The 17,670-nt window shown below is 29.3% G+C and overlaps 1 protein-coding gene across 1 annotated transcript; it reads right to left on the reverse strand.

Moving 5' to 3' along the window:
- Positions 1-4,217: 4,217 nt before the first annotated feature.
- LOC129967014 (phospholipase A2 inhibitor beta-like) lies at positions 4,218-11,431 on the reverse strand. Its single transcript, XM_056081644.1, has 3 exons — positions 10,476-11,431; positions 6,345-6,487; positions 4,218-4,428 (listed from the first exon to the last, which is right to left on the reverse strand). Exons 1-3 carry the CDS (start codon positions 11,144-11,146, stop codon positions 4,274-4,276), a joined length of 969 nt encoding a protein of 322 aa, XP_055937619.1. The 5' UTR covers positions 11,147-11,431; the 3' UTR covers positions 4,218-4,273.
- Positions 11,432-17,670: the final 6,239 nt, after the last annotated feature.

Genomic DNA, 17,670 nt, shown 5'->3' on the forward strand with positions numbered 1-17,670 from the left:
GTTTTATTGCATCGTTTCGGGATTCATCTTTCTCAACTGTACGATAGTATAGGATAAAGAGATATCTACAAATGATCTAAAAAATGCACCGATATTTTAAAAGGCAACAAAACTATTGAAGAAAAGGCGCGTCTTTTAAAACATGTACTATCAATACTACTCTTTGAAATATTTTTAAGATATTTATTTCATTCGTTAATTGCTGTGAAATTTTTCTTCGATAAATATATGTAACATATTTTGTTTGAAGCAGAATGCAGGTTGAAGACATAGACGAGACGTTGTATTTTTAATTTCGTTTTATTATCTCTTTAATGTCCATCTCGGGAAAGCAATTTATTTACAAGCAGATGCAGCGCGGCACAAAAGCAAAAGTAAGAAAGAAGGAAGAGCAAAAAAGGGACGAAACAAATGATCACTAGTTTTATATAACATGGGATTTCCGGCCACGAGTCAATTCAATACATGTGTGAAACCTTTTCAAGGGCAATTCATGAGCAATACATGATCTCTTCTAATACATAACCTTTGACACCTTTTCAAGGACACCGAAGGTATCACTTTCTCTTGATACGTAGATTGATGGCGCAGTTCTTTTTAGACAGCTTCAGTTGAACTTATTAAACCGAAAGTGGAATTCGATCAAGAAATAAGAGAATGAAATTACTATGGGCTAAATTAAGATAAACCTTTGGAAATTAATTTGGATTAAATTAAGAGTTAAAAATATCATTACATATATATCATCTTGTTTTAAGCCAATTTCATGATGGATGCAGTTATAAGTATTGTTGCCATTTCCGCTCTCATAACTACCAGCTCTAAGCTTCCACGAAATATGTACTTCCACATAGATACTTTAGTATAGAACTCAATGATACACTCACGAAGTAGAACTAAATCAATTTATTAACTGAACACAGAACTGAGAATACAGTGAATGACAGATCCTCTTCTTTTATATTAGCAGGGAAAGTTCCAGAATGCTTTTCTGGAGACAGTAAGAAAAGTCCAGAACACTTGTCTGGTAAACTAAAGAAATGTCCAGAATCTTCTGGAACATGAAATAAGGAAAACATAAAATCAAGTATTGAAATATTTACACAGAATGTGAATGACATTGTTTCCAGCGAGATTCGAACTCATAATCTCTTGATTATGAAGTCAGCGCTATGACCATTCGGCCATGGAAAGTCGACTGGTTATTTTCAATGCGGCAATATGTAAAAAGTAAAGGAAATGATTGTAATATAATTGAGAAATATCAACAGAGCATTTTCAATAAAGGGAAAGAATTTTGTTTACTGTACAGAATGGAAAATAACGATGTGATTTATTTGTTGGCTTTTGATGTTAAGAAGTACTTTTTATACAATGTGTATGAAGTAATCAATGTATTTTTCGCATTTTTATATATTTTTATTTAATTAAACTGTTTTATATTTATGTAGATAGAATTTTTAATCATTTGCATTCGGATGGTTCCTGTTACTCACCATTCAAGACGGTGAATCATTTTGACGTTTTATTTATTTTTCAATTTTGAGTGCTAAAAATGCTTACGAATGGTAAAAATATGTAAATTAATTTTCCAGGGAAATTCAACTGAAAACAATTATATATATATTTATTTTTTCGGGTCCTATTTTTCGGGTTTTTAATAGGTTCATGTATTAAGTGAATAATTATGCACCGAATTATCTTTCCGAGTGCAAATGGTTAATAATTTTTTTTTTCTGATCTCTGGATGTGCTAGAGTTTTGAAATTTTATATATTTGTATGTCCTCGGTAATAGTACATTCCGTACCAGTGTTGCTAAATACTTTATAGTAAATTTGAAAAATATATGATCTCAATACTAAAAATAATTAAAATTTAGAAAATTGTAATCATTTAGTGCACTGATAAAAATATGTTTTTAAGCATTGTTTCGAATTATTTGTGCGAAAACATAACCCGCTCTGTTCGAATCATTTTCATCATTCGACTACAGATATTTATTAAAGCATCAATTTTCCAAATAAATATCAGTCGTTGTATAAGCCTTACAACTTTATCATTTCTTATGCTAACAATAATATTTTCATTGCAATGGATTAGCATAATAACGGCATCGTAGGAGAAACAGATATCCGCCTATATTTTTTCAGCCGAATAATTATTAAAATAAGAAGTAATCACTATGCATTCATTTGAAACTTATCGCTGCTTCACTAGAGCCGAATTTGAGAAATTATAAGTTTTACTTGGAATACTATACTATGCAGTGACAGCTATTTAAATGCAATAAATAATATAAAATAATCAATCTTGAATAAAATCCCTCTCTGCATACAATTAATTAGAAACCATGAAAAGGTTGTCTACTTCGTGCCTCGCAATGATACATTACTAGCTCAAGAATTATCAAGAAAACTATCCTGCTGTGCTTCTTTTATTCTATTCTTTTTACTAAAATGTTAGTTTTATAATGAAGCACCCACCTTTGACGATCAGCTGGCTCGCAAGGATGACGGCGTACGAATAAATTCAATAAAATCTTCCATGTTTAACGAAGTCTTCAAGCTTTTCCCATCAAAATACTATTAGACTCCAAATTTTGATACTATATAGCTTATACTATTTCAGAAACCTTTCACTTGCTCTATTCGCTTTTAGGCATCTTAATACCTCTCTTTATCTGTTATCTCGCCACAATTTCAGTTTTAATCTGAAATTCGAGACTGCCCGCAGTGGCTTAGTGGTAAGGTATCGACTTCGAAGTCGGAAGGTTTAAGATTTTTAATCTGATTACACCGAAGAACTGCCTTGGAAGGGCGTCTATTGCACATTACATGCATCGGGATCCAAATGTCCTCCCGTTGGTGAGCCGTGGAAGTTTTAAGAGTGGTTACCAGCTCAGCTGTTATTCTCGTCGCCAGACCGTTGTTCAAAATTACAAGAATTATTCACAAATAGTTCCAGTGTCGTTTCAAAACGAATTCAAAATGATTATCGCGTTTTGTCAGATTCTATATGTACAGTAACTATCCATCTCTCTATAAAATCTTGTTGAATTAATCTGTTTTTGTTGTTTCTTATTGCACTTGCCATGGACAAGCCCACTGTTACAAAGACAGCGATTTAAGTCGGTGGAGGAGCGTCTCTTGTTTTTATAGTAGCGCCAACTAGGGCCAAGGGTACGACTTTGCTACTCACGCATCACTCATTCGCTTGCACAACCCCTTTTTACAGGAGAGCACATTCACACATCTCACAGATAGAACAACGGAAGAACAACCATGCCCAAACCGGGACTCGAACCCGGGACGCCCAGATCACGGGGAAGACGCGCTACCCCTATGCGAAAACACCGGTTGAATTAATCTACTTTCAACTGGTTCATAAATAAAAACAGTACCAAATGGTCATGCAAGTAACATATCTATTCCAAAAAAAATGGGAAAGGAATAGAATATCGTTGTTAAGAAATCCATCTGCGACACTCGGAGTCTTTCTGCAGAAAACCATACATACATAAGGGAAAATGTTCATCATTTCAAAAATATGGTTTATCGTTTATTAACCCTTAACCCTGCACTCGGAAAAATAATTTGGTCACTGTGGCCTGGTGGTAAGGTCTCGGCGCGTGAAACGTAGGGTTTCAGATTCAAGACCCTATTCTACCGAAGAACCGTCGTGTAAAGGGTTCTGTTGCACGTTAAATTCATCAGGGCCAAACGTCCTCCCACTAGTGTGGTGTGAAGAGGGGAGGTGCCAGCTCAGGTGTCGTCCTTGTCATCCGACCATAGTTCAAAATTACGAGGTCTGTCCCAAAATAGCCCTAGTGTTGCTTTGCAATGGGACGTTAATATAACTAAGCTAAACGGAAAAGTAATTCAATGCATAATTATTCACCTAATACAAATACTTTTATTGCTCCAAAAAATAAATATATATAATTGTTTTAAGTTGAATTCTCCCGTTTAATTAATTTACATCTTCTTACTATTCAGCAGTTATTCTTAACAATTAAAAATAAATAAATAAAACCTCAAAATGATTAAACATCTTGAATGGTGAGTGAGAGTCACCATCCGAGTGCTAAGGGTTAATATCATTAAATTATATAAAACTACGAATATTATTTCTCAAAATTTTCATTTGTTTTATTTTATTTTTCTGGAACTAATAATTTTATAGTCATTTCAAATAGGACAATGTTTAGCTGCCACACCTTATTTAATTCATTGTCATCGTTATAATCGATCACAGTCTCTTTTTTTATAATTATTACTCACAGTACCAAAAATCAGAATCTTGCAAATAAGTAAAACGTTCTCCTTTGAAAGTTTCTGGCGCTGCACATTTTCCCATTATTGAACTTTCTTTAGTTCTTTCATAAGCTGGAATCCATTTCATTTTGCAGTTGCAGACGAATGGGTTGCCTGAAATGAATCAAAAATTATTAAGACAATCCAAAAAAAAACATTTAATGTAAATTATAAAATGAATAAATCAACTAATGTTTTAGTATTCCCATTCCCCGAGTACTATTTTAACACTAAATCCATTGCTGTTGGTTATCTGCATATTTTTATTCAAATGATTCAGGTTGACTCACTCATCAAAATGAGATTTCATTAAAAAAAAATATCTACTACAAATAAATCATTTATTATAAAAATATTTTATTGATAACATTTTTATGTATAAATTCTGTGTCGGAAAAAGAAACTTCCAGCAGGAAAATTTTATTTTGGCACAAATGTTCTTAGATCTTATAAAAACTTTCAAGCAATATTCATTTACATCATTCAAACTGTAAATTTTGTAGTCGACGAATAAAATAAATTGACAAAATTGAACCTTTAATCTTACTTTTCGGCCTTTTCTACATTTTTATAAAGTGTTAATTAATTTTAAATTCCTCAGTTGTCTGCAATTCTTCAAATTTATCATTTCATAACACAATAATTAGCCACATTAGAAATTAATACAATCATACGTTGAAAAGTGGTTGTGCTTATTTGAATACATTCTATTACTCTTTAAATTTTGTTCCAAAACTTTAAAACATTCTGCATATAAGAGATTTATCTAAGATAATCTCTCCAATTAGCATTTTTGCAGTTTATATTGAAAAGGGAGATCACAAATATTCATTTTCTAACGCATCATTCAGGCTCAGTTACTTATTTCCTTGAATTTGACATAAAAACGGACGTTAATTTGTAAAACAATGTGGTCCCTCCTAGACTTGTCAGATCCTAAATATCCACTTTTTTTATAAATTTTTATCAAAAACCAGTAACATTTTCTAGTCAACTGCCTTAGACATTTCGTTGCTTTACAGAAGAAAAATGGATCAGGATATCGAATTAATTTCTTTGTGTGCCAAATTTCTTTGTTCGCCAATTATATTGCTGCATTGAAAAGAGGCATTCGACTCTCCATGGCCGAAAGGTCATGGCAAAGATCTCATAATCAAGAGATCGTAAGTTCGAATTCCGCTAGAGACAATGCGATTCACAGTTTGTGTAAATATTTAATTATTTGATTTTATGTTTTCCTTTATTTCATGTTCCAGCAGATTCTGGAACTTTCTTTAGTTTACCAGATAAGTGTTCTGGACTTTTCTTACTGTCTCCAGAAAAGTATTCTGGAACTTTCCCTGTTAGTATAAAAGCAGAAGATCTGTCAGTCACTGTATTCTGAGTTCAGAGTTGAGTTAATAAATTGGTTTCGCTCTACTTCTTGTGAGTTTCATTGAGTTCTATACTAAAGTACCTACGTGACAATATATCATAATTGGTGACTTTAGAATGATTGATAAAGTGACATTTAATTAAGTTAAATCAAATCTCAAATAAGTAAAACACGAATGTTAAAAATATTATATTACAACACTTAACCTAAAATATTGCTAATTATAGGGTCATTATTTGTTTTAATTATACGGTACAGAAAATTCATAATCACTGTATTTGAACATCATTATGAAAATTTTCCTCCTTTTTGAACTTGCTGTAAAAATGAATTCCTATAATTTATCCTACCCATTTACAAGAATGGCATATTTTTTGGTAATCATTAGAATGACAGTCACCAATTGTACACTAAACTGGCTTGTATAGTAAGCATCTGATACATTCATACAGTCCGATGTACTGTTTTTTGCCCAGATTACAATTTGAACAGCCGAACCTTGAAATCAGTATTTTCATTCGAAATTATTCATCGGCAATAGTAGTAACAAAATGAAGAAAATGATTAGAAAGCAAACAGTTTTAAAATTCCATTTAATTAGATTTTTTAAATCTCATGGAACTAAGAAAATATTAAAGATAACCAAGATAATTACCAGATAGTGAGAAGAATACTTTCCTTTCTTGCAAGAATGAGTTTTCTGAAATTGTCGTCAATAAATTGTCTGAAAAGTCCAAAAAGGCAAGGTTTGGTAGGTCAGAAAAAATGTCTTCTGGTAGTACCGATATTCTTTGATTGCTAAAATTAGAAACAAAAATATTCAATAGAAATTATTAGGTAAAGAATAATGATATCCATTTTAAATTTAATTTATTGTGTCATTTCTTTCAACTAAAATTTTTAAAGTTGAAAAATTAACAATGTTGATATGTTCAATGCAAAGTAATCATTGGTAAACCAAATTAAATATTAATTTCAAATGAATTAAAGTAGATAATATCTGAAAACGAGATGGGCGAAACGAATATCCTCTTTAAATTTTGAATCCATTCGGCATTTTACATTTTATGTTAAGAATTACAAACATAACTTTCTTTTTCAGAAATGATCGCCTTTTTTATTCTTTCTTTGAAACTTATAATAAAACTTCTAAGCAGTTTTTTTTTCATTTCAATAATTATTTTTTGTGTTATTTATTTTATATCGGTTTCTATTTACAGTAATGTAATCCTTGTTCATTAGTATTATTGTAATTAATCCATACATACATACATATTTTACATAAAATAATAAATATGTCTTCTATCTAATAAAAATAAGAAGTAAATATAGAAACTTCTCAACTAATTTCCTTGCTCATTATGAATTCTAATCCATGCTTTTCAAAATTTAGAATTGTTAAATGTAAACTTTTGAACTTTATGACGAAAACATTCTTTCTCTTTTTTTTAATTATAGACAAAAGATTTTAAAAAATTACATATTTTTACCTTCAAAGCGAAAGTATTGTAATCGTCAAAAAATTCGAACTACAAAATTAACAAGTCAGCACGTTTCAGATCTATCTGATTTCGACAAATGCATTTTTTAAATTCTGCTTTTGAACAGAGTAACTCAAAACGCGTTGCTCTAGATGAATAAAATTTGGTATGTGATTTCTACAAAGGATTTGCAGCTTTCTATAAGATTTTGAACGAAATCCAAAAATAGAATTTACTGTCCGAGTAAAGTAAACATAATAACTGTAATAAAGTAAACATAATAATAAAATAATAAACTTAATAAAAAAAGTAAAGAATTGGGTGATTAAATTTTGGTATATAAATTTCGCAAAAATTACATACCTGTACCTTCTCGTATGTAAATCCGTATCAGATTTGGAAGAAAATCTGACAAGCAAAATACCGTCTGTCTGTCCAATATTTCGCATATTAATGGGCATTGAAATAACTTTTATTTTTCACAATCATCAACCCAGCTTAATTACACAATAATAGTGTTGAAATAAACCGATGGAAAGCAATGACTTTAATAATAAGTCAAATGATTGAATGAACGACAAATCACATGAATATCTTGATCACAATTACTAAAAAATAACAATATCGCCTGGCATTGAAATTTCATAATGTATCATTCTAGTTTATATAAAAAAATTATCTACCTTTTACAGGCAATCTCACTACATTTTGTTGGCTTTCAAACATAAGCATAAATAGCAGGTGTTTTTAAGGATTTAATTGTTGCAATTTAATAATTTAAAGGGGATATTTTTAATAATTCTATACTATTTCATTTTCCTGTTTCCTTAAATATCATTTAGATTCTTCCTTCATAATTTTTTTAATTAAGGCTTTTTTTATTATAAAGCTACAACATCCTAAATTATATATTTTTTAAAGCAAGGATTTTTCTTTAAATTGCAGATTAAAATTTATTTTGATTATAATATGAATTTTTAGTTCTGTAATTCTTAGTTTCTCGCTAATTATTTAATTATTTGTTTTATTTTTATCCGCCAGTTATTCTATGATATTAAAAAATTTTGCGAACCAAGCAAATAATACAATATATGATAGTATTGTAAATAAATAATACTTGAAATAAACATTTGAAAATAGTGTACATTAATTCATTTGAATCTATGAAACTCCCGCCGGTTCTTAATTTCCACTCGTATTATTTTCGTATTTGCGAATATTAAATTTCTGTTTCCATTTCTAATTTACACGAAAAAAAAGATGCTGACATCTCCTTCAATAGATAATTACTGATTTTGGCTCAAGCATAGACAAATCGCTAAATATGCTCCACATCTCATTGATTTAACCATTAACACCAAAAAAGGAAGAGAGTTTAGGATATATGATCTCGGAAAAATAATTTAATTTAAATTATTCATCACAAATTAAAAATAATCGGCAAGCATATTGTTGCTAAAACTCGTCATATCAGAAAATATTTATTATATAATCGTTTGCCAGCTGGAAACGATGGGATAATCAATTAATAGTATTATTTCTTTAGAAATGTTATTTTTACTATATGGTAATAGTTTACATACAATTTTCATAAATATTTGCCTGATTTGACTAATTCTTATCAAGACAAGGAATTTTAGATTTGTCTCGAATGCGATTTCTACATGTTTATGTCGGGACTAATCGGTCAGCTCCCATCAAATATGTGTTTACTCGAATGAGATTTTGAATTAGATAGCAAAATTTTTCTCTTAGACTAATCTTATTGAATGAAAAACTAAAAACTTGAAATCTCGCCAGAGATATTGGGAAACTTAATTTCTGTCAGTTTGCATAGACGTTTTTTCATGTCCCCGATTCTGTCAAAGGAACAGACATAAAAATCGTGTTATTTTAATTGCCTTGCATATTTTCTGTTTAACATGTGGATTCAACTTTTCTAGTAGAAACCAGTTCCATAACATCATAACGTTATTAAAAGTATAAATGACTGATTCATCTGTATTCTAAATGTAATTTTATTTTACTACATCAATATTAAACAGAATTCTTCTTCAGTTTCAACAATGGAAAAAAATAACGCGATCAAATATTCAATAAAACATTGAATATTTGATATACAATGTTTTATTGATATACAATGTTTTATTGATATTGAAATGTTTAATTGATATTGAAATGTTTAATTGATATACAATGTTTTATTGATATACAATGTTTTATTGATATTGAAATGTTTTATTGATAGACAATGTTTTATTGATATACAATGTTTTATTGATATTGAAATGTTTTATTGATATACAATGATATATAAATATTGAATATACGGTTTGTGTTTCATTTGCAATAATGTAAATATTGTTGTGAAATATACTTAAAAACATCTGATTAAATTTGGACGAAAAAAATTTATCGCAACTAAATTAGCACCATTAAAAAGATAATTTTTGAAAACTTTAAAATGGTGTAAAAAAAAACATTTTTTTGCTGAAATATTTTAGAAAATTATTACGGAAATAAAAGATTTCGAAATCTAGTTTAATTTTTAATTATTTAAAAGTCTAATTAAAATTTTAAAAAAAATGCTCCGAGGTATATATATGCAAAATTTGGTTGCTTTAAATCAAACGATTTAGCCTGTAGAGCACCAATACACAGACATGTACAGATATATACATTAATCTTTATTATAAATAGATATATTCTAACCCTTGACGAAGGAATTTTCCTTCTTATAAAATTCTTTGTTGATTAATTTTCTTATTGTATATTTTTGGCATACAATACAAATATTTCCATTTTGCTTTTTTTCTTTAATTAATAAATTAATATTAATATTAAAAATTAATTTAATATTAAAAAGAAATAAATATTTTATTTTTTAGTAGTTTAATAATAGTGAGCTTTTCAAAACTTTTTAATTTTTTCTCCTTTTTTTTAGTTTTTATATTTTATATTTCTTCTTTCTTTATAAGTCTTAATAATTATTTTATATTTAGAAAATCTTCATTATAATTATTATAAAATCTTGAAATAATTTTTGTCAAACTTACTTACAAGTTTAGCCTTTCGTATTCAATCAAAGCTAAACAAAATCCAAGCGGTTAACTGAAAATTAAATTCTGAATTTTTTTAAATACTTTATAGTCATACGAAACAAACAGCTTCTTCAGAATTTCATCACACTCACTCAATCATGAAGAGAGTTCAAAATTCAATTATGAAATTCTATCATTACAAACACAAAATTTACAGACATGAATCAAGTATAATACAAGTACATATGAAGTAATTTTTGTTACCTCATTCTCCAAATATGGATCCACCAAGGCCTTGGAAACATATCTCTTGATATCGTCTTTATATAACCATTTTCGATACCTAAAATAACTAAATGATCCAACTCAGAAAATGCATTATCTGTGATGCTAACCGTCTTGCTGTTGTAGAATTTCAGGGATGATACAGATTTCGGAATTTCGGTTTTAAAAGTTTTCCCAAAACTTTTTATCCGAAAGTTGTCAATTTTCAGTCCCCTGATATTCATGTTTGAGAAATAATGCCAATCGAGTCCTCTTAACAACGTTACATTATGCAAGTTTACATCGATTCTAGAGTTCGTTACAGGTGGTTCATTAAATAATTGGATTAATATGGTAGATCTGACATTCAAAATTTTGAAATGAGGATCTTCCACCACTGCCGATGGAATATAATTCATGACAGAATTTTCGATGAGAACTTCTTGAAGCTTCCAACCCGGAGTCCTATCAAAAATATTCTTCAAGTCTTCTGAATTTGTAAAATTGCTGCAAACTGCTGTGGTTTTATGGTGATTATCGACGCACACGCATGGATACACAAGTTCAGGAGGCGGACACATTTTGTCATATTCGCTTGCTATAAATGCCGAATGACTGTAACTACAAATAACAATCGCTGAAAGAAAGGCAACTAACAGTAACAATTTCATCTCGGTTATTTCTTTATTCAACAATTTAAATAGAGTGCTTTGTACTTCTGGAACATTAGAATCATGTGAGTCTTTTTTCAATTCAAATAGTAGCTGCCTTGCCTGGAGTCCATATTTTTAAACGGGGTGTAACAAGTAAAGATGCACAGATAATAATTAAAATGCCGAACTAGTTTCTCCCTACCTACTTATCAGACTGTGTGCCATCATAAGATGCACCCCTGCAATAAAAATTAGAGTGAAAAAATAGAATCTTGTTCAACTGTCACATCTACTGAGGGGATATGTTTGACTATGACTTTATCTTATCACATGACTTCCTAATGAATCATCGACAGCGATCATTATCAACAACTTCTGGAAATCACAAGAATGAAACTCGATAAGCCAGCAGGACTATTCTGTCTTAGACCTTCTCTTATCCTTAAAATAATTAAGTGAACCAAAGAAATGGTCTCCATCCGTAGCTACTGATTATCTTTATCTTAAATTTTATTTCCTATGAAATCTCATAGCTTCTAAATATGTCCTCACATTACAATCTAACAAAAATAATAAATATCTAACAAAATAAGCCATAAATAATTTCCGCGTTTATGTTTTAGACTTTTAATCTTAAGGACTTTGAAAGGCAAAATGGAAATTTCAAGACGATCAGAAAATTTATCGATGGGTTAAAAAATTTTTGACTAAAAAAATATCAATGCAAATAAATCTGTCAAAAATAATCTGAAATATTAATCTGTTCCTTAATATGTTACCTATGATTCCCAGTCCTCACCCATTACCAGTTTTCAGAGAAATCTACTGCTTTTTAGTATATTATCTATGGGGAAAATAGAGTTCTCCAGCTTAAACCGCTCTTCTGATTTCGGCAATTTTTATTTTAAATGAAAGTTTGTGACCCCATAATAAGTCATTAATGTGTCTCGCTATCACTATCCCTAGATTTTATAAGAGAAATTTCCAAAACATAACTTAAATGTATATTTTTTTAAAAACATTAAAAGTTTCGCATGATTTAAAATATGCAAAACAACAAATAATGGTTCACAAAATAAACAAAAAAATATTGATCCATTACAAACAATGTAAATATCTTACAAAATAACGCATGAATAATTTTCCATTTTAAAAGTTTTGGACATTTAATTTTAAGAAAATTAAAAGGCACAATGGTAGCTTTATTTATAAAAGAATTCTATATTTTGTAACTGCTTAATATTGATTATAAATTGAAATAGCTGAAAAGAAGCGGAAAAATCATTAAAATCCCAAATAAATTGATAAAAGAAAACAAAGCTCTTCACCAATTTTTTGGAGGAAAAAAAAAGCTTGAAAAAATAAATAACCTTCGCGGAATCAAAAAGCACGATACTGCTTACAAATTAAAGAATCAAGACTAATAATTTATGCTAGAAAAACATTTTTTTTCTTTTTTATTTCGCGCAATTTAATGATATGAATTATTAAATTAGAAATCAGCAAGCCATACGATATTTAAATTTCAGAAAAAAAAAATTGATAGTATCAATGATATAATATTTATTCTTAAATAGGAAATAATTTTAGTATCTATCAGCAAGTTATTAGTTTACGTGGACTCAGTAAAATATTATCACTTTACATAAAAAAAACTGGTAATAAATGTAGCTTTGAAGAAAGAAAGAAAGAAATGGAATTGACTAAACAAGATGGAAGAAATTTGCAACAATCTAATAATAATTAATCTGAAAAATCTACTCTTTTTGCTGTATCGAATTACTGTCATTTTCGCCACAATCTCTTATCTTGGATACCAAAAAAATCTACAGAAACGTTTATTTAAGACTTTTATCAGAATGAATATCGTATCAGCAGCTAGAGTTTTTCGACATGAATATCATTCAAATATTTAGTTTTTCGGAAATCAAAGTGAGCATTAAATAATTCTAAATCTGTAATTAATAATTTCATTCAAAATAGTAATGAATATTAATTCAATTAGTGTGCATACACGGCGGCCATTTTGAAAGGCATTACACTTTTTATTAAAAACAAAGTGAAATCACTATACAGTATAAGATAATGTAGTATAATGTATAGTAAGTGTTAAAAACGCGATTATATTTCTTATTAGCTGCCATTGGCGATCAGCTGGTAAGTTCGGAAATACCAGGTTGTGTTTAATATCAACTAAATTTCTTATGATTGATGTCCGTGGTTCCCTCAGAAACATATTTTAAACCTCAAATTGTGATAACTATTAGAACCGTGTTGTTATACTTGTTCCGTTTATTGTATGAAGGAACCTTTCTTATTAAATCAAGTTTCATGACATCACTGTGCTATTAAAAATGCAGCCGTCCTGTTTTCATTTAAGAAAGGGAATATTACCAGGAAAACGTAAAATTAAAAAAAGGCTTAAATTTCGAGTTTTTAATACGAAAAACAGCGTGATAATATTTTAGACTTATTTTTTCTGAAATAACTGCATGAGACATTGGTTTTTATGCACAACTATCAGGCAATTTATAGAAAAAATATCAGCTTATAAACATTATGATGTTAAATCAATAGTCCAATTCAGTCATCATGAAAAGTATCAAAATATGGAGGAAAACACATAGCAAAAGTTTTTTTGGTTTAAGAATTGAATTGGTGTCCAAAATAAGACTTTAAATTTTTATTATCAAATATGGTTAGAGGGAAAGTGACGGAGGTTGAAACATTGATTTTCCGCATTTAAATAGTAAAAAGTATTCTGGACGGTGACATTTAAATTAAAAATTTATTGACATTTAATAGGCTTATAAAATGAGCTATTAAACATTATGATAACTTAAGAAAGACAAGAGTAAAATTTTCTTTAAGTGCAAATTTGGAAAAATATTTTTTGTTTCCATAAAAATTTGAGCAAAATTTTTGTAATTCTGCTTAAAAATGTGTCACATAGGAGGAAATAATTGGTAAAAATTTCATATTCATGATTTTTTTGAAAAGTTTGAAATTTGATATAAAAAAAGGTATAAATACTTTTCTATCAATCAGAATTCGCGCACTGAAAAAGAATCCTTTTCTAAAAGTGTTGCTCTTCAAATTGTTTCATAAAGATTGATTTCCAAAAAAAAAATCTGGTGTAAACTTAGCAAATTTTTTCTCATATTATTATTTAATAAAGGTGTTATTTCTCCTTCCTCTTGTATAAAATTGGTATAGATCGTAAACTTTACTTTTCACAATGTAGTGAACGCCGCGAGTTTCAAGACTTTCAATTTCATACATGACAGTCGTATATTTTGTAGTATAGTAAAGAAAATAGATAGTTGTGTATTAGCTACAAAACATCATTGAAAAGTAATTATTAAATGTCGATCCTTGATATAGTCTAGCTTGCTATCTTTGGCGATTGCGAGGGCAATTAATCTCAAAAACCAAACTCAAATCGAAAAAAAAAATTCCAACAGCTTTTTCCGCTCGATGGATACAAAATTCGGCATAGAACTAGAACTGTGATCACAAGGACATATACCAAATTTCATTTGTTTAAGTCATTGCATTTTTGAATTATCAAAATTACAAGCATGAGAAAATGCGATCGACAAACGTTTAACCCTTTGCTAGATTTGATACTGAATTTAACACGGATTTATATTATAGATGTCCAAATTATATCTATCATATTCTTTAAATTTTGTTATTATCGTGCTCACTTGCATTTGGACAGCTAGACTGATAGACGTTCACTTAATGAATATCTTTCAAATGTGACGGAAATCTTCAAAACTGGTTTATAGATTATATACCAAATTTCATAGATCCATCTCAAACCGTTTATGAGTTGTCATATTCACAGACAAACACAATTACAAAGATGTATTTTTCATACTCAGAAAGATCTAAAAATGTGCAGATTCTTCAAACGCTCGAGTTCAAAGTTTTTGACGATTGCAATACTTTCTCTTTGTCTTTCGTATGTGAGAAAGTAAAAGCAAAGAAATACAAATTTGAAAAAGAAGAGAAAAAATCTCAGTTCGTATGATAAGTGTCTACACTGTCAAATGTATCACTCAGTTCGTATGATAAGTATCTACACTGTCAAATGTATCACTCAGTTCGTATGATAAGTATCTACACTGTCAAATGTATCACTCAGTTCGTATGATAAGTGTCTACACTGTCAAATGTATCACTCAGTTCGAATGATAAGTGTCTACACTGTCAAATGTATCACTCAGTTCGTATGATAAGTATCTACACTGTCAAATGTATCACTCAGTTCGTATGATAAGTGTCTACACTGTCAAATGTATCACTCAGTTCGTATGATAAGTATCTACACTGTCAAATGTATCACTCAGTTCGTATGATAAGTGTCTACACTGTCAAATGTATCACTCAGTTCGAATGATAAGTGTCTACACTGTCAAATGTATCACTCAGTTCGTATGATAAGTATCTACACTGTCAAATGTATCACTCAGTTCGTATGATAAGTGTCTACACTGTCAAATGTATCACTCAGTTCGTATGATAAGTGTCTACACTGTCAAATGTATCACTCAGTTCGAATGATAAGTGTCTACACTGTCAAATGTATCACTCAGTTCGTATGATAAGTATCTACACTGTCAAATGTATCACTCAGTTCGTATGATAAGTGTCTACACTGTCAAATGTATCACTCAGTTCGTATGATAAGTATCTACACTGTCAAATGTATCACTCAGTTCGTATGATAAGTGTCTACACTGTCAAATGTATCACTCAGTTCGAATGATAAGTGTCTACACTGTCAAATGTATCACTCAGTTCGTATGATAAGTATTTACACTGTCAAATGTATCACTCAGTTCGTATGATAAGTGTCTACACTGTCAAATGTATCACTCAGTTCGAATGATAAGTGTCTACACTGTCAAATGTATCACTCAGTTCGTATGATAAGTGTCTATGCTTTCTCTTTGTCTTTCGTATGCGAGAAAGTAAAAGCAATTAAATACAAATTTGAAAAAGAAAAAAAAAATCTCAGTTCGTATGATAAGTGCCTACACTGTCAAATGTATCACTCAGTTCGTATGATAAGTGCCTACACTGTCAAATGTATCACTCAGTTCGTATGATAAGTGTCTACACTGTCAAATGTATCACTCAGTTCGTATGATAAGTGTCTACACTGTCAAATGTATCACTTAGTCCTATGATAAGTGTCTACACTGTAGATGTGTGTACAGAATTCTATCCATCAAGATCTCTTCGCTTTTATAGTTATCATGCTAGTTTATATTCGAAAAGCTGGACAAATAGATTTCTTTTGAATTTTCTCAAAATTTGATAGAAATCTTCAAATTTGATGTAAAGTCTACATATCAAATTTCATCCGTCTAGTTCGAAACATTTTTGAATGATCTTTGTCACAAAACGGCAGACGGATAGATGATAGACATAATTTCAAAACAGTGTTTTTCAAATTCATGGAGGTCAAAAACATAGAGATTCGTCAAAATCTTGAGTTTGAATTTTTTGACGTCTACAATAATTTAAACTTCGTATAAGAGAAAGTAAAAAGCAATTATATAATGTACGATAGATTAAAAAAGTTAGATAGACTGACCAATTGAAAGTTATAATTCAAAAATGAATCGATTCTTTTGATCTTGTTATTTTCTATTACATATTTATCCAATTAGTTTGTCGAAAATTGTAACATACTACTTAGAAATAGAGTTGTCAAGCTGTTCACAATTTAATTTGCAATCTCGTGCTAAAATTTGAGCTTAATTATCAATGATTTGTATATCTATTTGTTTGATTTCAATGGCTCAACGCCAGATTCGTAACAACTCTTAAAGATTTTCACTAATTTACTTACCAAGACTTCGATTTCCCGATTTTTAAGAGAATATATATCACCACCGTAACTTTTTTTAGAACTTTTCAACAAATAAGTAAAATTTGGAAAAATTTTATATCTTTGCATTTATTTGAATTTACGTATCAGTTTCGTATGTATTATATCAATTCTCAAAATTGTTACACCATTTATTTTCATTTTTTTAATTAAAATAAAAATCCAATTTTTCAAAATGAGAGTTTATTACTCCTGATCAGAAATTATCACAATATAATGTTCAGCTTCTTTAATTAACGAATTCTAACTTTTCAAATGTCTTAGATGTCAAAAATATTACCAGAAATTTATACCTTTATCTCATAAATCAAATAACGTAAATGCTTTCATGTATAATTAAAATGTATTTACACATCGTTTTCAGCTACAAAATGATAATTAAAATGAAGATGAGTGAAATAAGTTTCGAATTAATAAGAATTTTATAAAAAGGAAAAATAAATCTATTTGTAAAAATTGGAAACTATTATTCAATGAAAGCAATTGAAAGAGCAGTAAAAAATAATTGGATCAGTAATTTAATGCACCCTATTTTAAGTGGCATGTACAATTATTTGCATATTTACGATATTTGTTTGTTTGTTTTTAATCAGCATGATGTAAAAGATTAATGTAAAATACCAAGTTACTTCTC

The sequence above is a fragment of the Argiope bruennichi genome, chromosome 4, assembly GCF_947563725.1.
Source record: "Argiope bruennichi chromosome 4, qqArgBrue1.1, whole genome shotgun sequence".
Classification (NCBI taxonomy): Eukaryota; Metazoa; Arthropoda; class Arachnida; order Araneae; family Araneidae; genus Argiope; species Argiope bruennichi.

Excerpts from the sequence above, each read along its gene's own strand:
- LOC129967014 (XM_056081644.1), bottom strand. The coding sequence starts at position 11,146 with ATGAAATTGTTACTGTTAGTTGCCTTTCTTTCAGCGATTGTTATTTGT. Across the intron at positions 6,488-10,475 it reads ATCCATATTTGGAGAATGAG|CAATCAAAGAATATCGGTAC; the intron begins GTAACAAAAATT and ends TTCTAATTTTAG. Across the intron at positions 4,429-6,344 it reads AGTATTCTTCTCACTATCTG|GCAACCCATTCGTCTGCAAC; the intron begins GTAATTATCTTG and ends GATTCATTTCAG.